Source organism: Phyllobates terribilis, unplaced genomic scaffold (assembly GCF_046119375.1).
Source record: "Phyllobates terribilis strain yellow unplaced genomic scaffold, ASM4611937v1 Scaffold_9__5_contigs__length_417890890, whole genome shotgun sequence".
Classification (NCBI taxonomy): domain Eukaryota; kingdom Metazoa; phylum Chordata; class Amphibia; order Anura; family Dendrobatidae; genus Phyllobates; species Phyllobates terribilis.
This window is the reverse complement of record NW_027362769.1, coordinates 232,675,247-232,700,927: the sequence shown is the minus strand read 5'-3', so window position 1 is coordinate 232,700,927 and position 25,681 is coordinate 232,675,247. Positions and strand designations below refer to the sequence as shown.

Genomic DNA, 25,681 nt, shown 5'->3' with positions numbered 1-25,681 from the left:
GGTTAGTAATGGGGGTGTCTTATAGACGCCTCTCCATTACTAACCTGGGCTTGATGTCAGCTGGCATTATAAGCTGACATCAACCCCAGCCCTATTACTCCACTGCCACCGCTACAGGGCAGTGGGAAGAGCGAGGCTAAGTGCCAGAATTGGCGCATCCTATGGATGTGCCATTTCTGGGGCGGCTGACGGCTGGTGTTTCTAGCCTGGGAGGGGGCCAATATTCATGGCACCCTTCCTGGGCTATTAATATCAGCCCCCAGCTGTCTGCCTAGCCTTTGCTAGCTATTAAAATAGGGGGGACCCCACGTCAATTTTTTGGGGGGTCCCCCATTTTAATAGCTAGTAAAGGCTAGGCATTCAGCTGGGGGCTGATATTAGTAGCCTGGGAAGCTCCATGGGTATTACCCCCTTCCCAGGCTTCAAACATCTGCCCCAGCCGTCTGCTTAACCTCCGCTAGAGCCTAAAATTAAGGGGAACCCCACGCTAATTTTTTTTTAAATAAATCCTTTATTTTAACACTAAATGACAAGTACAGTAATCAACACTGTCACTGTACTTCATATATATGTGACCGACATGTTTCTATCTATCTAATCTATGTGTGATGCTCTATTCCTTCCATTCTAAATTGTCGGGTACCGCTGCTGAATTGCCGCCGGCTTTTTTAAAGAGACGGTGCATGAAAACACTAATATTTTTTTTTATAAATCCTTTACACTAAATGACAAGTACAGTAATCAACACTGTCACTGTACTTCTTATATATGTGACTGACATGTTTATATCTATCTAATCTATGTGTGAAGCTCTATTCTTTCGGTTCTAAATTGTCGGGTACCTGTGTACGCCGCTGCTGAATTGCCGGCTTTTCATGTTTCACTGTGAGCACAGTTCCCATCGATTTGGGCAATCACTGTAATGCCACAACCACCATGGCTGTGGCATTACAGTGAGTGGCAGACAATCCCTGCATGATTGGTGCTCTAAATAGCGCCAGACATGCAGGACACGCTTTTGGTGCACGAACAGTTATCGAACATAACCTCGAACAGCCGAATTTTTTGCAAATTGTTCGGGTTCGTCGAACACCGCCCAAAACAGCTCGAATTTGAGATTGGCGAACAGTTCTAGTCGAACACCGCTCATCTCTAGTAATGATGGCCACTCGTTTTTCTTTACTTAGAATTTGTATTATGGCAAGAAAAAAGCAGCTAACAGTCTATTCAGTAGGACTATCAGCTGTGTATCTACCAGAATTCTGCACAACACAACTGATGGTCCCAACCCCATTTATAAGGCAAGAAATCCCACTTATTAAACCTGACAGGGCACACCTGTGAAGTGAAAACCATTTCCGGTGACTACCTATTGAAGCTCATCAAGAGAATGCCAAGAGTGTGCAAAGCAGTCATCAAAGCAAAAGGTGGCTACTTTGAAGAACCTAGAATATAAGACATATTTTCAGTTGTTTCACACTTTTTTGTTAAGTATATAATTCCACATGTGTTAATTCATAGTTTTGATGCCTTCAGTGTGAATGTACAATTTTCAAAGTCATGAAAATACAGAAAAATCTTTAAATGAGGTGTGTCCAAACTTTTGGTCTATACTGTATTTATAGTATTGTACACATCTACAGGGGAGAATGGAGAAAATATCTAGGAGGGCACTGAAAACAGGCTATAAAGGAGGAGGAAAGCATGTGGGGGAATACAGTATTTGAGATGTGCTGATTCATGAAATCAAGTGAAGACCGTGGCACCCAGTGGATACACACAGATCTTAAATCCAGCCTGTATTACTGGGAGGGACAGTCCCACAAGAAAAAAAATCTAAAACTTGAATCAGTCTGCAAACTGCATATAAGGCGTATGAAAATAAAAGAATGAATTAACTAAAGGTAAACTCTAAAATGTAAAAATATTTTTTCCCATGTCAATGGTGTTCATCACCTTTAAATGCTAATTCTGTATGAGCTCTATTGGCTTGGCAGCAGTTAATCCACATCTTTAACCCTTGCCGTGTGATATGGCCCTCTAGTTTGCACAGGTAAAGGATAAAAAGGATTTGTGTTTAGTGGATGGTTCGCTGCTGTACTATTACATCTATAGAATCTCTCGTTTTCATGAGGAACGTGTATTAGGCAAAGCAAACTTTTGGTCTGTACTGTATATGAGTAAGCCAAAATCCTTCCAGGAAAGCATTTTGTGGACTGATGAGACCAAGATAGAGCTTTTTAGTAAAGCACATAATTCTACTGTTTACCAAAAATGGAATGAGGCAAACAAAGAAAAGAACACAGTACCTACAGTCAAATATGTTGGAGGTTCAAAGATGTTTTGGGGTTGTTTTGCTGCCTGTGGCACTGTGTGCAAGGCATCATGAAATCTGAAGATTACCAAAGGATTTTGGATCGCAAGGTAGTGCCCAGTGTCAGAAAGCTGGGCTTGCATCCTAGGTCGTGGGTCTTCCAGCAGGACAATGACCCCAAACATACTTCAACAAGCACCCAGAAATGAATGGAAAGAAAGCGCTGGAGAGTTCTGAAGTGGCCAGCAATGGGTCTGGATCGAAATTTAATTGAACACCTGTGGACAGATATTAAACTTGCTGTTGGGAGAAGTTGCCTTCAAATATGAGAGACCTGGAGCAGTCTGCAGAAGAAGAGTGATCCAAAATTCCAGTTGAGAGGTGTAAGAAGCTTGGTGATGGTTATAGGAAGCGATTGATTGCAGTTATTTATTCCAAAAGGTGCAACCAAATATTAAGTTGAGGGTGTCAACAATTTTGTCCGGCCCATTTTTGTGTTTTTTTGTGAATTTTTGTCCAATTTGCCTTTTTTTTCTCAGTTTTTTTGTGTTGTTCCAATACACACAAAGGAAATAAATATGTGTATAACAAACATGTGTAATTGCAATAATTTTCCTGGAGAAATACTTCATTTTCTTAAACAATTTCAAGAGTGACAACACTTTCGGCCATGACGGTATATGCACAGACCCCATTAATGGATTTTCTTATGCTATCAGTATATGTATTGCTTTTCTTTAATAAATATTTGTATTATGTCAAAACAGATTATAGTGAAAATGTATAAAATAGGGCCAAAAACATATTTTTGTATAATTCTGTCTAATAATAATGCAAAATAATTTAAACATATGCTTTATTAGTTTGGCAGTAAATAGGCTATAAAGGAGGAGGAAAGCATGTGGGGGAATACAGTATTTGAGATGTGCTGATTCATGAAATCAAGTGAAGACAGTGGCACCCAGGATACACACAGATCTTAAATCCAGCCTGTATTACTGGGAGGGACAGTCCCACAAGAAAAAAAATCTAAAACTTGAATCAGTCTGCAAACTGCATATCAGGCGTATGAAAATAAAAGAATGAATTAACTAAAGGTAAACTCTAAAACGTAAAAATATTTTTTTCCCCATGTCAATGGTGTCCATCACCTTTAAATGATAATTCTGTATGAGCTCTATTGGCTTGGCAGCAGTTAATCCACATCTTTAACCCTTACCGTGCGATATGGCCCTCTAGTCTGCACAGGTAAAGGATAAAAAGGATTTGTGTTTAGTGGATGGTTCGCTGCTGTACTATTACATCTATAGAATCTCTCGTTTTCATGAAGAACGTCTATTAGGCAAAGCAAACACATCCGTGACCTGTGCATCGCTCTGGTGGGCATATGGCATCCTCTATACACAACAATGGGATTTATCACGACAAAGCAATTGTACAGTATGAGGAGGCTGCAGGGGCGTTCTGCAGTGCTGTGACTCACATTGTCTATTGTAGAGATGAATAGCAATGCCATGGAGGTTATGTGGAAAATGATAATAAAAGCCAATACGACCAACATCTTCACTCTTCTCCGCTTCTAGATCAAAAGGAAACTGAAAGACAGAATATGTGCTATGGATTAGTCATGTGGCAATAACTAGAATCGTATCCATGCTTGCAAATGTAATGACGCACTGAAGCCGCTATAGTATATTACCTGGGAACATCAACATTGAGCAAATGCTTTGGATTACACCATAGACATGTTATATATATTTATATATATATCTGGCACCCATGAACATTTTCTTGTCCGAGGGACATTCTGCAATAATATTTAAACACACCCCATCAGTGGCTTAAGCTCTGTTCACACTGGTGTCATAGCTCCTGTTTGACGGATCCATTATGTTCATTCACCACCCCCTCATTGTTAGAATAGTTCCCTTTTATTTTTGTAACAAAAAGGTGTTAACAGCTAAAAACTTTTAAAAGGGAATCTGTCAGCAGGTTTTTGCTACCTCATCTGAGAGCAGCATAATGTAGGTAAAGAGACCCTGACCCCAGCAATGTATCACTTAGATTACTGGGTGCGGCAGTTGTGATACAGTCAGAGTTTTTAGATTTAGCATGCAGCAGAGCTCAGAAAGCTAACCCCGCCCACACCAGACAGTGAGCTTATCAGAGGAGGGGGCGTGGTCGGACCACTTGGCATGAGGGAGCTAGTCTGGGCAGTGATAATCTCCTAGAGATAAACTTTTCATTGTATTAAAACAACAGCACACAGCATGATAAGTGACACATCACTGGAATCAGGGTCTCGGCCCCTACATCATGCTGCCTTTGGATTACATAGCAAAAACATGCTGACCGATTCCCTTTAAGTGTTTAGGCAATAACACTAGATGTTCATGGACCTCAATACAAGGCCTTTTGACACTCACCACCTCCCTGTCTTATGTTTTTTAGTGTTCTGGTCTCTTTATAGTTATTGAAAGACTCGTAAAGTTTATGTGCATTATATAGGAAGCCTCAAACCGGGATCAAAAAATAAATATTATTTCTAAAAATAAACAAGTTTTTAATTATTTTATTACAATTTTACAAGTTGAGCACAATGGTGATATGGCTTGAATATGGACTGAAGATCTGCTTCCCCCCCAAGTGTTTTGAGGACTCGCAGGTTGCACGAATATCTGCCAGGCTCCATAGATGGTTTAATCCCAAATGTGGAAAACGTCCAGCAATGCAGAAATACTCCCATAAGACTTAAAGGGAATCTGTCACCAGGTTTTTGTTACCTAATCTGAGAGCAGCATAATGTAAGGACAGGGACCCTAATTCCAGCAATGTGTTACTTATTGGGCTGTGGTTTGATGAGATCACAGTTTTATCAGCAGGAGATTATCACTAGAGGACTTGTAAATCTGCTCTAATGTAGTGCTCTATATTGACGAGCTCTGTATAACCCCATCCCCACCACTGATTGGCAGCTTTCTGTGTTCACTGTGCATAGGCAGAAAGCTGCCAATCAGTGATGTGGTCGGGGATCTGCAGAGCTCAGTGTTCAGAGAACTGCTAGATCTGCACCAAAGAAAACAGGGTTTTATCAAAACTACAACAAGCAGCCCAGTAGGTGATACATCACTGGAATCAGGGTCTCTGCCCATACATCATGTTGCTCTCAGATTACATAGCAAAAAACTATACTTAAAAAAAACTAAAAAATACTGTAAATGAGAGGATACTGACCAAAAATAATAACTATGAAAGTACGTAATAAAAAATATATTAAACTAATTGTCCAATAATCATAATTTAACAGTATAGTGTAGTAAAAAAAAACTGCAAAAAAAACATAGCAAAATCAAGAAGTCTAAGAATGATTAAAGACATGTGCACGCTAGTGTTAATGATCAGGACTGTAGGTGTGAATTGTGTCTTTAATTTATGAAAAGGTGCAGAAATGTTACTCCAATCAGAGGAATACATTTTTAGTGGAATTTACGCCACTTAATTGATCATGAGTTAGAAGGAGTTGGCCAGGACTGGCGTAGAAATACCAAAACTTGTACAATTTTAGCGTAACTTGAAGGTCATCATTTGGAATAATATTTTCTTTTTTGTCTTGTCGTATTCGCTGACTGTTTTTTTGTGTTTTGTTTTTTTTGCTCAAGATTCAAAATGACATGTGGTTCATGAATATTGTGCAGTCAAAGATGGTCTTTTTGGTCAGTCCTAAACCATTTTTGCATCTTTTTAATGCAAAAATTTGCACATTTTGCAGTGTCGCAAAAATTACCTGCGTACACAAAATCACTGTAGCTGATTGCAGAAAGTCACAAATGATAAATCAGGTGAAAACATCTGGAACGTCCCCAACCCTCAAAAAAATAAACACATACAAAAGTGACTTAAAAAAAAAAAAGCAAAAATTTAAAAATTAGGAATAAATGAAAAAAACAGGCATAAAACATTAAAAACTAGAAGAGAAAAAGGGTGAAAATGCAATAATGAATCGAGATTTGAATGTATCTGATTTGACCACATGATATGTAAATCTATATACAGTAATGTGGCACGCAAACTTTAGTTTTGTCGCCTTTTCAGGCCCTAGTATAAATAATCTGCATTAAGTGCAATGATAAGGTGCATTACCAATAACAACCACTAGGTGGCTGCAGAGCTCTATATATAATTTCTTTTAGCTAACAGCTAAGAGGAAATGGGATTCTGTACACAATGAGAATTATTTAGGTCAGATATCATTTAGAAATACGTTTCTCTTGAAAATCCCTGTTGAAATAGATATTTTGTAGCCCACAAGCCTAAAATTTGACTTTTGGAGGTCTGCAGCAGAGGAAGCACAGGATTAGTTTCTATAAGCATGAATACACTATCTTTGATCTTTCCTTAGCATGGAGTGGCACTTTTAGGAGCAAAAGTTTAGGATAATATATTTTGAAATGCACTCACACTATTTATACAAAGTCACTATAAGTTCGGAAAAACTTCGGCCGCATTCACACCTTCAGTATTTTACATCAGTATTGGTAAGCCAAAACCAGGAGTTGGTGATAAATACAGAAGTGGGGACGTGTTTCTATTACACTTTTCCTCTGATTGTTCCACTCCTGGTTTTGGGCTTACAAATACTGATGTAAAATACTGATCAAATACTGAACGTGGCTGTCTTGGCACAGGCAGAAATGGTTGCCCATACACTGACTAGTTTCAGGGCTCTTTCACATGGGTGTTTAAATGCTGTTTTTTAAGCACTGTATGATACAGAGTTTGTTCACAGAGTTGTTTTTTTTGTCATTGATAATTTCTGGCTGAAAAATTCACATCTAGAAACCACATGTATTTTCACGTGCTTTTTGCTGCTACATTCACCTGGCTTTTGACTTGTTTTTTCAGTGTGGTTTTTGATGTATTTTTTAATTAGAATATGGGTGCACAATATAATGTGTTGTTTTTTGGGGGGGGGGGGGGGCATTACCAAATACCTTGACAAAAGAAGGCGTCAAAACCTTCAAAACACGCATATTTTGCCATGATTTATTTACAGTAAGAACCACATCAAAACACCTCATGTAAACATGCTCAAATGGTGCATTTAGACAACACGATAATTAGCAAATTAGGTTTCATAAGGGTGCCCATTCCAAATTATCTGCCCATGTAAGCAAGCCATTGATTGGATGGTTTATTGGCCTGTAACATGACGTTCGGCAGTAGCCATGGGCGAGGTACTCCTCTCCCACGCCCCGGCACGCTACATGAAAGTGGGTGTCCTGGCTGGGTATGTAGACTTGTGCTGTGAGGGCATTACCCCCATCCAGGTTGCATGTAACCAATGTTGCTGGTTGGCCAGGACCAGATGTTACAGTTCAATAAGGGAGACCACCCTTCCAAAAATAAACTTTTTACTGAACGAGGGCTTGGTAGGGAATATTTGCAAGAGATAGCGTTTACACAGCCTTATGAACATTTCCTTTACAACTTCGAGAAACAAAGGAAGGAAGCTGTGGAAAATTCTTTATCTTCACTTAACCTATTTTTATTTTACTCTCTCTACTGGTCCTCTGATTCTACTGTGTCTCACTACTTCACCACAACCCTGCTCTAACTTTACAGTCCTGTTTAACAAGAGTCCTTTACTCACCCCACGGTTCTGACATCTTCTTTTCCCTTATGGTGCCAGTATGGCCGGGCTTAGCTTCAGGGTCCCTGACGGCGCTCTGGACCTCACGCCTGGGACAATCTATTTGTCTCTCATACTCAGTCCTGTCCAGGCCCGTTACCTTGCAAGCTGTAAACTCTAGGCCTTTTTGTTAGGCATCCACTCTCAGGACCCGTCCCCAGAAGGTCACTCTGTCTCTTAGTTACTTCTGCTTCGGGTCTCGCTATCTCTTTACTTCAGTCTCCTCTTACTTAGGGACACTCCAGAACGCGGCACTGCTCACATAGAACCTAAGGTCCTCTTTCTATGCACTCTAGCCCTATCTGACAGTAAATTGTCACTTTCCCTGCAACGCAACCCCTCCCACTCTAGGCTAGTCCCAAAATTAACTCTATCTTTCCCTATAGTCAAACTACACACACAATACATCACAGTTTACATTGCATCACATACCATTTTACAACAATAAACTTGTTTCTTCAAGACAGAAACGTGGGCAGCAGGTCGATATCATGATAGGCCAGGGCCATACATATAGTACAGACCAAAAGTTTGGACACACCTTCTCATTTAAAGATTTTTCTGTATTTTCATGACTATGAAAATTGTACATTCACACTGAAGGCATCAAAACTATGAAGTAACACATGTGGAATTATATACTTAACAAAAAAGTGTGAAACAACTGAAAATATGTCTTATATTCTAGGTTCTTCAAAGTAGCCACCTTTTGCGTTGATGACTGCTTTGCACACTCTTGGCATTCTTTTGATGAGCTTCAAGAGGTAGTCACCGGAAATGGTTTTCCAACAATCTTGAAGGAGTTCCCAGAGATGCTTAGCACTTGTTGGCCCTTTTGCCTTCACTCTGCGGTCCAGCTCACCCCAAACCATCTTGATTGGGTTCAGGTCTGGTGACTGGAGGCCAGGTCATCTGGCGTAGCACCCCATCACTCTCCCTCTTGGTCAAATAGCCCTTACACAGCCTGGAGGTGTGTTTGGGGTCATTGTCCTGTTGAAAAATAAATGATGGGCCAACTAAATGCAAACAGGATGGAATAGCATGCAGCTGCAAGATGCTGTGGTAGCCATGCTGGTTCAGTATGCCTTCAATTTTGAATAAATCCCCAGCAGTGTCACCAGCAAAGCACCCCCACACCATCACACATCCTCCTCCATGCTTCACGGTGGGAACCAGACATGTAGAGTCCACCCGTTCACCTTTTCTGCGTCGCACAAAGACACGGTGATTGGAACCAAAGATCTCAAATTTGGACTCATCAGACCAAAGCACAGATTTTCACTGGTCTAATGTCCATTCCTTGTGTTCTTTAGCCCAAACAAGTCTCTTTTGCTTGTTGCCTGTCCATAGCAGTGGTTTCCTAGCAGCTATTTTACCATGAAGGCCTGCTGCACAAAGTCTCCTCTTAACAGTTGTTGAAGAGATGTGTCTGCTGCTAGAACTCTGTGTGGCATTGACCTGGTCTCCAATCTGAGCTGCTGTTAACCTGCGATTTATGAGGCTGGTGACTCGGATAAACTTATCCTCAGAAGCAAAGGTGACTCTTGGTCTTCCTTTCCTGGGGCGGTCCTCATGTGAGCCAGTTTGTTTGTAGCGCTTGATGGTTTTTGCAACTGCACTTGGGGACACATTCAAAGTTTTCCCAATTTTTCACACTGACTGACCTTTATTTCTTAAAGTAATGATGGCCACTCCTTTTGCTTTACTTAGCTGCTTTTTTTTTTGCCATAATACAAATTCTAACAATCTATTCAGTAGGACTATCAGCTGTGTATCCACCTGACTTCTGCACAACACAACTGATGGTCTCAATCCCATTTATAAGGCAAGAAATCCCACTTATTAATTCTGACAGGGCACACCTGTGAAGTGAAAACCATTTCCGATGACTACCTCTTGAAGCTCATCAAGAGAATGCCAAGAGTGTGCAAAGCAGTCATCAAAGCAAAAGGTGGCTACTTTGAAGAACCTAGAATATAAGACATATTTTCAGTTGTTTCACACTTTTTTGTTAAGTATATAATTCCACATGCGTTAATTCATAGTTTTCATGCCTTCAGTGTGAATGTACAATGTTCATAGTCATGAAAATACAGAAAAATCTTTAAATGAGAAGGTGTGTCCAAATTTTTGGTCTGCACTGTAAATGCTGACCCAGACTATTAAACGACTGCCAATTGGTAAATACAAGCCAACAAAGCGGTGATGGTTGAAGAACGGTCAGTAATATGATTGTTCTGTACTCGTACAGTTTCATGTTATTGGCATGCATAAAAATCATATAAAAATTATTTACAGTGATTGCCTGCCTGTTTAAATGGGATGATAATCGGAATAAGTCTTCCTGCAATTGCTCATTCCCTAATTATGGGTTTGTATAAATAAGCCATATATAGGCATGAGAAGCAATGTTATCAGTTGCAATTCACACCATACAAATAGGGGAACTGCTGCCGATAACATGATGCTGTATGGGGACAGGGTAGTTGTATTAACGGTCACTCAGCTCCCATCAGCCTGGGTAAGCCAGCCAGTTAACAAGCTGCGATCGACCTGTACATAGCTGATCGGCTCTTGTTAATGGCCTATGGTTTGTCTAAATACACCTTACAGAATAACTAAACTTTTTCTTTTTCTAATAATTTTGTTCAGCATTGAAAGTTATGAAACTTTGAAAATCACTTTATTATGGGAGTTGTCTTCATTCCTGTAAAAAAAATTGCATGTAAGTGGGTTCCGATCCTCAGCTTTTCCCCAGTCTATTTTCTTGCTTTCAGCTCCATCGATATCAGAACATACTCATTTGGAGTACAGATGATGGCAGTGATGGATCAGCACCTGTCTCCTTTCCTCTGAATGTTGTGCTTTCTAAAACAGTCTCATGCAGCATATCCCCAGAGATAGTAAGGCTATGTTCACACATGTTGGGTTTTTTTACATCACAAATCTGCAGCAGTTTTTTCAGCATTTTTTTCACTGTCCTCCTGTCCCTATTTATGCTTGTTCATAAATTTCTGTGAAAAAAAAAGAGCCCCATTCTATTTTGCCATCAAGAATGCTGAAAAAACGCTGATGCAAATTTTGGTGCGTTTTTGATGCATTTTTTCAGCGTGTTTTTCACCACCCTTTACTTCCTATGGTTGAAAAACGCTGAAAGAAGTGACACGCTCTATTTTCTAAAAACCCAACCAAGGCACAAAATACGCAGCAAAAAAGAAAACATGATGTGTGAACAGAGAATTCTGGTTTCTCATAGACTTTGCTGGTACTGCAAAACGCAGCTGAAAATCTGCATAAAAATCTGCAGCAAAAAACGCTGAAAAACACAACATGTGTGAACATAACCTAAAACACAGGAGCTGAACCATCACTGCCATCATCTGTACTCCAAATGAGGACGTATTGCCTTCAAGCAGTAAAAGCAGGCCAATAGACTGGGGAAAAGCAGGGTTGGAAGCCACTTACATTCATTTTTTTACAGGAATAAAAGCAAATTACTTTATTAGGGAATTTGTCAAGTTTCATCATTTTCCATGCTGCACAAAGTAATATAAAAAAAAAGTTGAATTATTCTTTAAGCTGGAAAACCTATTTAAACCACACCCAGGTAGAGAAAGACAATGGTATGACTGAACTATTGCCAAGCTACATTCCCCTTTGTTGTCAGCATGATGTGACCTCTGCAGACAATCAGTGATCCCAGCTGTCAGGTGCTATGCTACTGGCTCTCGTGACATCACATGCAGACAAAGAATAGGAGCACCACAGGAAGGTTAATGCAGAGAGACTAGATGAATATGGTTGATTTTGTTATTTTACGACACAGACAGCCATTTTTCCATGCAAACCTTGAAAAATGGTCAAGTCCTCTACCTGTACCAGGACTGGGGTTACTCAATAAGAAACACTTGAATGGATCATGGCGCATTGAAGCACTAAACATATAGTACATGGGGTCCAGCAGTTAGTGTCACGGGTGTGTCAGAGGTGACAGACAGTCGCCCTGCAGTTGGTTGCAGGAGATCTCTACATTTGGCATTACAGACATCATCTTCTTAGAGGCTGGCTGTCTCTAGGACCCAGCGGCTACCTCCCTCTGGCTAATTAGCTCCCTGGCCTGAGTGTATAAATACCTGGTATGTCAGAGGGAGGTGCCGGCAATATTCATTACGACTTATGAGGCTTTAGCAAGAGCAGTACTTTGTCCTCTCTGGAGCTTGAGGCCGTGTGCGCATTTGTCTGGAGTCGTCTAAAGCTAAGCAATCCCTCCCTGTTGTCTACCCTTGTTGTCTATAGAGTTTAGTGGAGATTGACTAGTGCTCATCTCCTCCCATCCCTAGCCTTAGCCATATGCCAGGGAAAGTCAGGGTGAGGCACACGTGCGGCAATTGGTGAAGAGCCAATTAGACTAGGAGGTCTCCACTCCCCCCTTTCGCTAGTGTCTGGGCGCCCTTTCCCTCTGTGTTGCACTAAGTCTTTCCCACACCCTGCGTGACAGGGGCCTCCGCTGCATTCACATGGTGAACCTTTCATCTAGGAGGGTGGCAGTGAGTAAGAATAATGGCACTCATGGGCATTTATCTGAAACCTTGAGCAAACGATGAGCTACAGCTTTAATGACATTCATCATCTTAAATGAAAATGATCCACCCATGTATAAATTCTACATATATACGGCATGAAGCAACTGGCTGTGACTAGATTTACACTGTAGATAACAAAAATATGCTTTATTTTATTTTACGACCGTCTCCATGAATAAAGGCTACGGCAATATTCACAAAATTCACAATAGAGTCAATTGCAAAACAGAAAATGCATTTTCCTGTCCAAACGTCCGCACAGCAGCCACTCCTTTCCTGTACCTTATTCCAGGGCAATAAAACAGACTTATGCTTTCTCCAAACAAACATTTATTAAATATGACTAAAATGTAAGCGTTGCTGGGGATACAGTATCATACAGACACTGTGCTACATCCGACCAAGACAGCACGGAAATGAGGAGCACGTGGAGTAAAGGAACAGACAGGTAAAATTAAAATGTCACGCAAAAAAAAAAAGCATACAGCAGCACTCTGCATATGCGAAGATGTATGCAAATGTTGAATATGTGAAATGTAATCTGCATTACTGCTATATAGAATATACTTGTAAAATTAAGGTACTAAGCGCATAAAATGGGCAATTCATGAGAGCCCGTCAGCCACAACAATTAATTTTTTTCTCCTACCAGTCACAAGACGGACAAGATGTACCTTTCTTTTAATGAAATCCTAAAGAGCAAAGCCCCATTAAATCGCTCCTCTCTGACAGATTTGACTGTTTAACAATGCATTTCTCAGGCCATTCATCTCCATTAGCATATATATATATATATATATATATATATATATATATATATATATATATATATATATATATATATATATATATATATATATAGATATAGATATAGATATAGATATATATATATATATATATATATATAGATAAAAATGTATATACAGGGTGGTCCAAAAGTAGGTGGACAGAAAGTGTAATAAGGTTATGAAGGGGAAGATTTATCAAACATGGTGTAAAGTGAAACTGGCTCAGTTGCCCTTACCAACCAATCAGATTCCACTTTTCATTCCTCACAGACTCTTTGGAAAATGAAAAGTGGAATCTGATTGGTTGCTAAGGGCAACTGAGCCAGTTTCACAGATCTAGTTTTCACAGATAGATCTCCCCCAAATCTGTTTTCTTTTCAGATAATTCAGATAACAGATAATGGCAAATAATTTAAATACAGATCAAAGAAAATGGATTTTAACAGAGTATTGGAAATCTCAAAATGCTGAAACCGTTAGAGCAAATTGGGTTGAAACATTTGGTACTCAAGCCCCAAAGAGACAAACCATTTACCGCATTCACGACAAATTCAATGCCACTGGCTCAATCCTTAATGCTCCAAAAATTGGTTGACCCAAAACAGTCTGTACAGAAGATAATAAACAACTTGTTGCTGAAACATTTGCTCAGAGTCCAAAAAAGTCCACCAGAAGAGCCTCTTTGGAATTGGGAATTTCACGAGGTTCTGAAATCTATTGGGTGGAGAGCTTATCGTCCATGTCTAATTCATGGTTTATTGGAGGATGATCCAGACAGGCAGCTGCAATTTAGTGAGATTATGCTTAATGAAAATGAAGAAAATCCAGTAATTTTAGATATTATGTGGAGTGATGAAGCTTCTTTCAAATTATCCGGCCATATTAACAGACATAATTGTATTTACTGGTATAATGAGAACATGCATTTAACATTAGAGCAACAACTAAATGAGCCTGGAGTCAATGTTTGGGGTGGTATTTCAAGTTTTGGTGTTTTAGGACCAATATCTCCTGTGACTGTTCCATCAAAAAATAAGTATCTCGAAATTCTAATGAATCAAGTTGTTCCCCAGTTACAGCAACAGCCTAATTCAAATGACCTTTATTTCCAACAAGATGGGGCCCCTCCACATTATTCAAGAGTAGTCCGCGAGTATCTTGATGAAACATTTCCTAATAAATGGATTGGCCGAAGAGGCCCACTTGATTGGCCGGCACGTTCACCAGACTTGACCCCAATGGATTTTTTCTTTTGGGGAGTACTCAGGAACAAAGTTTATAGTCGAAAACCAAAAAGTGTCAGTGATTTGAAAAATTACATAAGAGATGCATTTCAAGAAATTAATACCCAAAGAGACTTGTGCAGAAAAGTTTGTCGAAGCGTAAGAGGCAGACATCAAAGCTGTGCAACTTGTAATGGAAAACAGTTTGAGCACCTGCGTTGATAAAATTTAAGGGCTTTTGTATTATTGTTCAGAATAAAATTTAATTGTCAATGTTATGCTTGTGTAATTTTATATATAAATCAAAATAAATGTTATTATTTTCTGTCCACCTACTTTTGGACCACCCTGTATAATTAAATTTTCTATTAATGAGACCATAACCATTCCTATCATGTATGCCTCAACTCGGCCAAAAACCTACAAATTTAAAAGGCAGGTAGGATCCATTGCTAATTAAAAGCTGCCTTACACTAATAGAAGACGAGCACTGCAAAATATGAAGGCAGTCACCACTTCCAATAGTATACTACAAGAAACCTTTAAATTTGTAACCTTTGTTCCTGGGAGACATATGTGTGATAGAAATGGCTAGGGTCCCATTAGAGAAAGGTCGCCTTGATGTGGCTCATGGGCACACAGAATTTGGCCAATTTGTGCACATGGTACCTTAATTTTATAACTTTATTTCTACATGGCAGTAATACAGTTCAAATTTCACAGATTCTATATTTGCATATATCTTAGCATACACAGCATGCTGCTGCGCTCTTTGGTTTGTATATTATGCAGTCACAGCAGCTTGTTCACACTCATTCTGTTAACAGTAGCTGATTAGTTCTTTATTTCTTTTTAGATTATAATCTCAGACCTGAATAAGGATGAATACAATGTAGATACTGCTAGGATAACAAGATTATTCCTGTGTAAAGCATAATTTACAGCAGGCTATGTATAAGACAGATCTGCAGAAGGTTCACGACCATCAGCAGCCACATTAATAGCCTAACAAATAGGCAATCCCTGAATGTGTTACAGCGGTCTAACAGCCGTGACACATGCAGCCGCGGCGGCTCGAGGATAGTTGTCTAGCACACCGAAAATACTCGGGCAGCACCCAAGCGTGCTCGGTGAAAGGGGTTACCGAGCACGTTCGCTCAACCTATCACATTACTGTGAATAAAGGGAGCATGCGTGATAATAACATATTAGAGAATTGCTGATTATCAGGTTATGTCTTAGCTGCTTTCTGCTTAATCACACACTGGAGTCAATTACCAGACCTGATGCAAAAACATATGGTTCACTGTAGATAAAAATGCAGTAGCCAAAAGTAATACAAATGCATAAATATTGGAAATGCACAAATCAATTCTATGCAAGTAGAATTTGTGTAAAATTTTAGGGAATTCACTTGACCCGGCGAATTTGAACAATGTAGAATTCGATTTGCATGAATGGCTAAAAAGTTCCCATTTCAATTTTACACCAAGCAAAAGATTGCACGAGCCAGAGAAGGCTTACATGACCCTAGACAAAGCCATGTGGGCTTCCCCATAATGCCTTGCAGTTATCACATCACATGGAACAGCACAGCCAATTACCTGCCTGTATAAAAGCTGACGCAGGGAATGCAGCAGCTGCTTTGTAGTGACTCTGGATAGTGAGGGGATGTTACAACGCACAGCTTAGCAGCAGAGATAAGGAGAGAATGCTTTAAAACACTGAATAAAAATTGTGTGACAGGACAGCAGTGAAAAACAGCTACCGTCCGTTTACCATAACCAATTATGTTGAGGTCACTCAGAAGTTACTAGTGGACATTAAAATGTTTAATATAGTCCTAGGAGACCTCAGAGTGTTAAACACATGTTTTCAGGGCAATTGGCTGCTTTGTAATACTCACTGCAAAACACATTTGTTAAATTTCAACCAATTTCAATTTTAAAAGATTCACTCATCTGTAATAAATATGAGCCTGCTATCATATTATATTGCTGGTGTATGACAGTCCATTACATGTCCTAAGCGCACACCCCCCACCACATCATGGATAAATTGTTATTCGCACACCTCCTTTGCATTAATATATCACCTGCATGACTATTTGCATGTTGTAACAAAGTAACACTGATGAAACAATGTAGAAACTTTACACACCAAAGATAACAAATTCCTGAATAATTTAAAACCAGATATCTTACTTGAAAGGTTGAAGTTGATGGACCGGTTACTTTTTTTTAGTCTATGGGACTATAAGGAGACATTTATGAAAAACCATTGGTGCACATTTCAAATGTCATTTTTATGCATTACTATTATGCTGGGGAAACACTGAGTGATTACTTTTCTGATCTTTCAGGGTTAATATGGAGACAACATAAGGATTGAAGTCACCATTCACATAGATGCTTGACTTGGATGAGTGTGACCACCGATGTAGGAGGCGATCTGAATGTATATGAGATCTCCATCACCACACTGCACATTGATACCAGTCAGAGTAGGTGTCCTTCAAAAAGTTTCCCTTGAGTTGTCCATTAAAATAAATAAAATGTACCTACAACTATGAACATCATTTTGTTTCTAGGCCCAAAATATCTTGCTGATTAATTTCACAAAGGTGTCAGGTCAAATAGAAGTCCATATATATTGTAACTGGTTAAAATAATGCAGAAATAATCCATGCATTCACCATAGACCTTCAATAAACCTTTTTACTGACCTGAGGAACAAGAGAATAATACCCCATCGATGAATGAAAAGGCAACAACTGTCGGCTGTATACTATAGCTGAAACATGACCACCATTGGCATTGATTGTGGTCATTTAGCTCCCTATGTGCTGCTGGTAATAGCAACAGCGGCATCTTGACGAGGTTAACCCTAACAGCACCCTAAGAGCACACTCGTGTGGTCTTGAGGATTATCATGGTAACTCAAGGCCAAGTAATGACTTTTGGGTCAAGCAGCTATGGTGGCCTGTTACGAACAATAAATAAATAATAGTTGGTAGCTAACTGCCTGTTTGTTTTGCTCGGCACCAGCTCAAAGTGATCACAGACTGCTTGCGCTGCTTCACATCAACAGAGGAGCTCTTCCAGGCTGTCCTGTCAACGGGGCGTGACTGCCGACGTCATGTTGACTGACGTCCCCAGCTTCCCCGGCTTTCTTATGAAATTCTCAATAAGTTTGATGTGTCACATGACCCTCTTCCCATTGAAAAAAATAAAGTTGGATCCAAAATGGCCGACTTCAAAATGACCGCCATGGTCACCACCCATCTGGAAAAGTTTTCCCCCTCCCATATACTAATGTGCCACAAACAGGAAGTTGATATCACCAACCATTCCTATTTTATTTAGGTGTATCCATATAAATGGCCCACCCTGTAGATGTTGGAACAATTGGGTTTGATCACTAAGGGGTTAAAGGAACTAATATTATAACATTATTGGTTGTGTACTGTAGTATGATCAACTATCCTCCTCTGCCCATGGCCTGAAAACAAACAAATGAAAATGTAGACAATGTGACTCAAGATCATTAAAACCCCATCCAACTTCAATACACTATCAGTCTCCCCTGGGAAGACTGACTAAGGAGGCGGCAGCGTTGCTTGCTGAGTGAGTCACCGAAAAGGGCTGATCAACAGCACTCTAAAAAGAGCTTGATGTCTTTTCACGTTATCTACATAGATATAAATTTGTTGGTCTGAGCAATGACATTTATGTCTTACCCCTTCATCATCCAGACCACTAAAAATAATAATTTAAAACCCCTAGATGAACTTAGACCACCAGAGATGTAATGTAACCTCAAAACCACCCTATACTGTCACATATGTAATTTATTACTGTCAGACCACTGCGTACAGAGCTATGAACAAACTCGTTTGTCTAGAAAAATGTGTCCCGAGGCTGATTCGGCAGCATTTCTTGTACGTGCTATATTGAAAATTTTCTTTATGAATTTAGACAGGTTCACCTGATATCAACGAACCTGATCCATATGTCACACAAGGTGTGGGAAAGACCAAGTGCAACATGAAGAGAAGAGGGTGAGGAAGCCCAAACACTAGGGAAAGGGGGAGTGGAGACCCCTAGGCAGATCTAATATCACCCTGCCTACCCTACGTCCCCATATAGGTTCCACACCTATCACCGAGCAGGACCCCAAGCCCTGGATGTTCCTAGAGCTTGGCCCTAGATAGGGAGGGGAAAGGATGAGCACTGGTCAAGTCCCACTTTAAACTAAAGTAGAAAAATCCCGGCACTCACATGTGTTCGATCAATTCATTTATTCCACATGTAGGAAAACTACAACAAGACGTTTCAGCCCCTTGCAGGCTTTTTCCAATTGAAAAAAGCCTGCAAGGGTCTGAAACGTCTTGTTGTAGTTTTCCTACATGTGGAATAAATGAATTGATCGAACACACGTCAGTGCCGGGATTTTTCTACTTTGTCTGCAATCTCTCCACATGCACCACTATTACTAACGAGGACTACGGAGTGCCGACTATTTCTTTGTAGCCACTTTAAACTAAAGACACCAAGGTAGACAAAGGGGATAAACTTAGCTTGAGCAGACACCAGAGGAGTAATGCCAAATGTCCTCCAAGGGCACCAGAGAAGAAGAAGCTAGGCGACTGGTAGTGCTCCAGGCCTGCCAAAAGTACATAGAAGTATCACTGGTGATTCCCTGGAGCAAACTGAGTGTTGTGTCAATCAGCAGCAGGAGGGAGGTCGCCGCTGGGTCCTAAAGGAATAAGGATTAAGAAGGCATCTGTAATGCCAAGCGCAGTGACCTTCTACAGCCAGATCCAGAGGAACTGTCTATTACACCTGACACACTCGTGACATCAGATCTCCAAAATCTCTGTACATCAAAGTTAAATCATAAAATTCTGTTTCTAGCTGCCCCTTGTTTAGAATGCTATTGTATATGGATTGATACAGTAGCTTCTGAGTTCCCAGAATCAAAACCTGTTGCCTGTCCACTGCTGGGGACCCTTCCAATCATGGCACAGGATATCCTGTGAACCCTATTTGGTCTGGTGTCTGGTCACTCACCACGAGCGTAGACATAAAAGATGCAAGAATGCATTAATATTGTAAATGGCATAAGGTAGGGTGGAAGAGGGGGGCTAACGTATTTTGCATCGGGTGGACTGAGTCTTTGGAGTGGTTGAGTGGGTGCATCCTGCTGAAGGGTGACTGCTACAAATGAAGTCCAGTCAACTTTCAAAAAAAAAAAATGGCAGAGGGCTAGGAATTGGAAGGAAAAAGGGAAAAAGTAAAATTCACAAATGGTGAAGATGTGGGATTGGAAGAGAAAAAAACATATATTTTTTAAATTACAGTTCAAATACCATGGGTAAAATAATGCTTAGGTAAGCATTGTCTAGAGGCTGGCATGTCAAAAAGGGTTTTACATCTTCTATTCTTTACCTTAGAGGTAAACTCTAGGCTGCACCAAACTATTATCTTGTCAATCTAGTTCTTCAATTCAAATTCTGCACATTGCAGCGATTACTATAAGGAAACATGAAAGATTGCCAAGAGCACAAAGCTGTAGACTGCTAGTATGAGAAAACAATGGAAATATGTAAAATATCCATATTATAAGCCCCACGAACTAGGCTGGTTTTCTATTTTTGGACCCAGAGGGGGCAAATAACCTTTGACACTCAGATCTCTGCCCCACCTAGTAGTTATGTGAACATTTGTACAAGTCAGTTAAGCATTTGCCTTCAGAGTAACACTTGCGGAGTATGTTAGTAGAATAAACACCTTAACTTTCTGCAGAGTACAGGACACTTAGTGGTTATAGCTCACAAAGAAAGGCACAGTATGCTTGATGGTTGCCGACCACTCTTGGTGCTATGGAAGAAACAGTTTGTAACATGATTTCAGCATGATTTCACACAACCCAACTTTCAATCTGGACTGGACAATATGACTTAGACACTGGTTATTGTTACTGAAACACAGGTCGGTGCTATGTGCAGTCACCAATTCAACTTCCCAGGATGAGTGTTTATCCACATACCAGGCCCAAGTATCATTGGTCTATAACAATCCCTCCCATTGCTCATTCCTTTTGGTGCATAAATGTCTCTGGACCAACAATCCAGGTCACATGGCATTCAACATTCCTCTAGACATTGGTCGCTAGTTCCCCTAAGGTGAAACACAACTGACTGATCTCATTTAAGCTTCCCCTATTCTTGAAGTCTCTTGTAACTTAATGCTTCTTGGCTCCACATAAGGCTGCTATTGTTCACAGTCCACAAAGACGTCCCAAAGCTTACCTACCCCAGAGCTTACTTACCCCAGGGGTACTATCAGCTTGTGCTTCCCAGTGTCACATCATGTGATTATTACTAAAACCACCCAACAGAATGGAAAAGCAAAATGCAGCCTGATTTGAAGAGACAAAATCCTGAGTAATTTCTTAGACAAGTATTAAAAATGAAGTATTTTAGAACAATGCATTTTAAATATTTTTTTAACAAAGATTATTTCATTTTAAACTTTATATTTATGCAATAATTCATTGCCTTACAAATCGATTCCAATACATTACTGTCTGTGATGGCAATTTACACGAGAATCACTGGCTGTGAAAATCAGACACCAGTGGAACTTTTTTTCTTTGGTCCGAGTCCAAATTTACGAGTTTTGGTTACAATTGTTGTAACCTTATGAGACTCAGAAAGCACGAAGCAATAGGCAATAAATAGAATTACTAAAACTGATGTTTTATACAGATTTACATTAACTAAGATGCACCTTTGACTCATATTTGTCCAATTGTGTGGCAAAAATAATAATAAATCCCTCACAGAATTTATAGCATGTACCTGCATTATAATTGAAGTACATGTTTCCACCATACCTCCTACAATATTCTGCAGCAACAAACTGCCTGGTCTGGTTTTCACTTAGCTGCCAATTAATTTCAACAGGACATAACCCAAAACACTGCTCCAGGCGGTGTAAGAGCCATCTGAGAAAGATGGACGGAGTGTGTAATGTTATGTAAGACAACTCAGTCTCCTCCACAGGAGCATGGCCCAAATCATATGTATGGAAACTCAATAGAGATTGGAGAAGCATTCTATAGGTGGCTACTAGTGATGAGCGAGCGTGCTCTTTTAACCCTTTCGCCGAGCACGCTGGGTGTTTTTCCACTATCTTCGGCATGCTCGTATATTAAGTTCGAGTCCCTGCGTATGCATGATTTATGGCTATTAGTCAGCCTCAACACATGCAGGGATTGCCTGTTTGTTAGGGACTCCTCACATGTATTGAGGCTGACTAACAGCCATAAATCATGCAGACGCAGATACTCAAACTTAATAGACGAGCACGCCGAAGATACTGGGAAAGCACCCAGCGTGCTCGGCAAAAGGATTAAACAAGCATGCTCGCTCATCACTAGTGGCTACAAAGTTGGAAGAGAGGGCAAAGTGGCCATCCTTTACTTGGCAATATTGGCGTAAGTCCAGGTGAAAACACGAGACACAACTTATGCAAAGTGTCCTGCTTTACTTAATGTGTGACTTATTCCATGGTTAACCAAATGGCAATATTTCCCTCCTTACTAAAAACAAAATAGACCGCTGGGATCCCAAACGCCTTTCTGTTATCTCCATAATCACCCCCAGCTACCTAACTCCATCGCTGTTTTAGCTTTTTCCGTCTTCTCTGTGACATTTCCAATCCCCTATGGAGAAATACAAGAGCACAATAGGGTCTTATCCATTGTAAATGATTGGTAAATAAGTAACAGAACTGCTCATCTAATAGGGTTGTGTGTGACATAACACCTAAAAAGCTTGGAACCCAGAAGCTGCAGATTACTGGAGATATGTCAGAATTATGTGCTGGGTATGGAAGTTTTTCTGCACTCTCTGGAGTCACAACAAACCAGTAGTGGAATAAAAATGTAGATTTATTGGATTTATTGTCTATGCATTTCAGAGTCCACCGACTCCCTCCTCAGGAAGGAATACTCCAGAGAGCGCAGAAAAACTTCCATTCTGATCTAATTCTGACAAAATTCCAATTCCCTGGCTGCAGCTCCGTTATTTATAGTGGTTACTTTGGCTTCCCCTCCATTCACACTGAATGGGATGGCGTATGCACACAACAAAGATTAAAGGTTCAGGAATAGTGCAGATGCATGTTATGGCTTCTGAACATGTGGCACAAAAAGTTTTTTTTGTATTATGCATCCTTAGAAGCTGCGAGAGAAACTAGAGCACCACTCACCCACACAAGAAGATCACATGTTTGTGACGTCAAGAGGAGAGATCTGATGTGTCGTAACAGGAGTTTTGGCAAAGCCTTACTTTGAAACTGGAAGGTATATAACAAAGTATACATCTAGGGCTGTTAAAATACATTGAGGCATCCAGGAAAGTAGTGGAAACCCTTCATGAAGGAATCTGGCAACAAGTGTTCAGTTTTCCAGCAGGGCCAAAACAGGACACATAAAGCATTACACAGTTTCCATTGAAAACAATGCTTTAAAAGGGAAACAGTCATGTTCCCAAGAGCTATTACCCTACAGATATAGGGTTAATCTGAAGGTTAGTAGCATTACAATGCTGTCTGGGTGCCTTTTGGAAAGTGTGGCTACTGGAAAAAAAATTAACTTTACTCCTCCCAGGAACTTCCGGCTTTCAGTCATACAGGCGTGCCAGAGCAGATGCAGTTACCGCTCTGTATGCAGTAAGCGGTGGGTGTAAGCTCGCCCCAGAACTTTGACAGCTCACGCTGCAGCGCAACTGTGCAGAAGGAGCTGTCAAAGTGCCAGGGCCTTGATTACAGCACTGTCCCTATGACTGAAAGCTGGCTGCTTCACGTAGGAATGTTTATTTTCTCCCGGTAGGCGAGCATTCAATTAGGCAGCCGAGAAGCTTTGCGATTCTATTTACCTTCAGATTATGCCTATATCTGCAGAGTAATAGCATTTGGGGACCTGAAAAGTTCCCTTGAAGCTGTAAGCTCACAGATGTGCTGGGCCTTTCAGACTCCACTATATTACCTAGAAATTCCTTTTAAGATTAGGTTTTATAACCTAGTTAACCTCTCTGCAGAGCGCGCTCCTACACAACACTGCTGCATGCACAGTACACGCACACACAGAACAGCTACATCAGCACACACACACACACACACACAAAATTCAGCTACATTTCTTTCAGGCATGTAACCGATCACACGACCTTAAAAGGTGCTCCTCAATCAGATTAAGTTGCCTCCGGACTATAAAATGCACATATTTATTAAACAGGTTTGTTTCTTGCTAAACAGTGCTTGTTAGTCATGTTATCTAAATTGCAAAAGGTCTGTAATTAAATGCTAGCCATACATATGTTAACTCTAAAGCTGGCTATACACCTGGGATACCACACAATGAACATTCATTCGGCAAACAATTATCTTTCCTGATTTCCACATACACATGAGTGTTTGCTCGGCTGAGGTGATGTATTTCCAAAAAAGAAAGCCGGTGCCAGACTCCTCTGCTAGCGGCTTATTTCATCTGAAAACAAAAGAATCGAGCGTTGAACTTCCAACTGCCGATCCTTCTCTACCCAGATATCATCTGTCAGGGAGTGTGAAGACCCCCATATACATTAAATGTTCCTACCAAAATGAGTGATTTGTGAATTTAAAGGGAATCTGTCAGCAGGTTTTTTCTATCTCATAATGTAGGCAAAGAGAATCTAAATCCAATGATGTATCACTTAGATTACTGGCCGTTCTCACACAATCAGAGCTTTTAGATTTAGAATGAAGCAGAGCTAAGAAAGCTAACTCCGCCCCTCCAGATTTTCTGCCTGGGAATTATGGTTAGGTATGCAATATGCATACTCCCAGACAGAACACGTCCAGTGAGCCATGCCTTGTGCCATTGACAATCACTTCCTCATACTGTCATAGAATGGGAACCTTGACATCCAGAAATGAAGACTTATCCAAATTAATCTATGTTTATGGAAAGGAAATGAGGTCTTAATATACTATGTGATTGCAGTCCTCACCATTATGTATATCTGTGTATGCTGCCATGAATGGAAACATTCAAACATGTGTAGACCTAAAGCGCTGCATTTACTATAGGGCACCATTAATATCAGTCTATAGATTGCTAACAAACTGCCAGAAATATAAAGTAGTCCTGGTCCTTGTCTCTCGCTTGCAGTAGAATCCATATGGTTAAGGACAATAGGTAAATTGAAACATAAAAGTTACATCCCTAGATGGATATAAGTATAAGGTGTCACAGCAATGCTATGGCTTGTATGCATTTTAAATGGAAGCACCCTCCAAAATATAGGTGTTCACAGCCTAATTACTTTCCTCACACAATAAACTAAAGATCTAGTCACAAGATATTTTCAGAAACAATGACAATCTTTTTAGTAGTCTTGCGCCTTGAGTGTCTCCATAAAGCATATGTAAAGTCAAATGTGCAGTCCCTCAGGCCATATTACAGGTCATGACAAATCCAATCACACAAGGATCTTCAGTTCACAAGCCTCCAGAAACTCAGAGCCAAGCCCCAAACTTAATTACCACCTCCATGCAAAAAGCCAAGCCCACACACAGGAATCTCCGACTAGAAGACTACTACTGAACATACAACATTTAACATGGGTATAGAGCATTATTATGACCCATTGAAAATGCACGATTGTTACTGAAAATGTTCTTAGATTTATAGACATAGATGTCATCACAAATGCAGAGACAGAACCTTTTTTCCACATGTTAGCTGTGTCCTCTATATGGCATGGGGAAGAAGGTGCTCTGGTCAGATGAGACCAAAGTAGAACTTTTTGGGCTAAATGCAAAATGCTATGTGTAGCAGAAAACAAACAGTGTTTTCAGGGTAATGTGCACTATCCCCACAGTCAAACATGTTGGTGGCTGTGGGGATGCTTTTCTTCAGTGAGGGCAGGGAAGCTGGTCAGGGACTTTGCATATTTTTCTTTGTTCTGGGAGGACAAGGAACATTAATATTTTCTGTTCATTCATATCAGTCCATTTATGATTCTCTAGACG

At 40.2% G+C, this 25,681-nt stretch overlaps 1 protein-coding gene across 1 annotated transcript in view; it reads right to left on the bottom strand.

Moving 5' to 3' along the window:
- The window catches only part of EMP2 (epithelial membrane protein 2), a 72,564-nt gene that overhangs the window by 14,737 nt on the left and 32,146 nt on the right, over positions 1-25,681 (bottom strand). The window contains exon 2 of the mRNA XM_073647745.1: positions 3,798-3,909. Coding sequence (XP_073503846.1) covers positions 3,798-3,875 — 78 coding nt within the window. The 5' untranslated portion in view covers positions 3,876-3,909. The remainder of the gene's footprint in view (positions 1-3,797; positions 3,910-25,681) is intronic.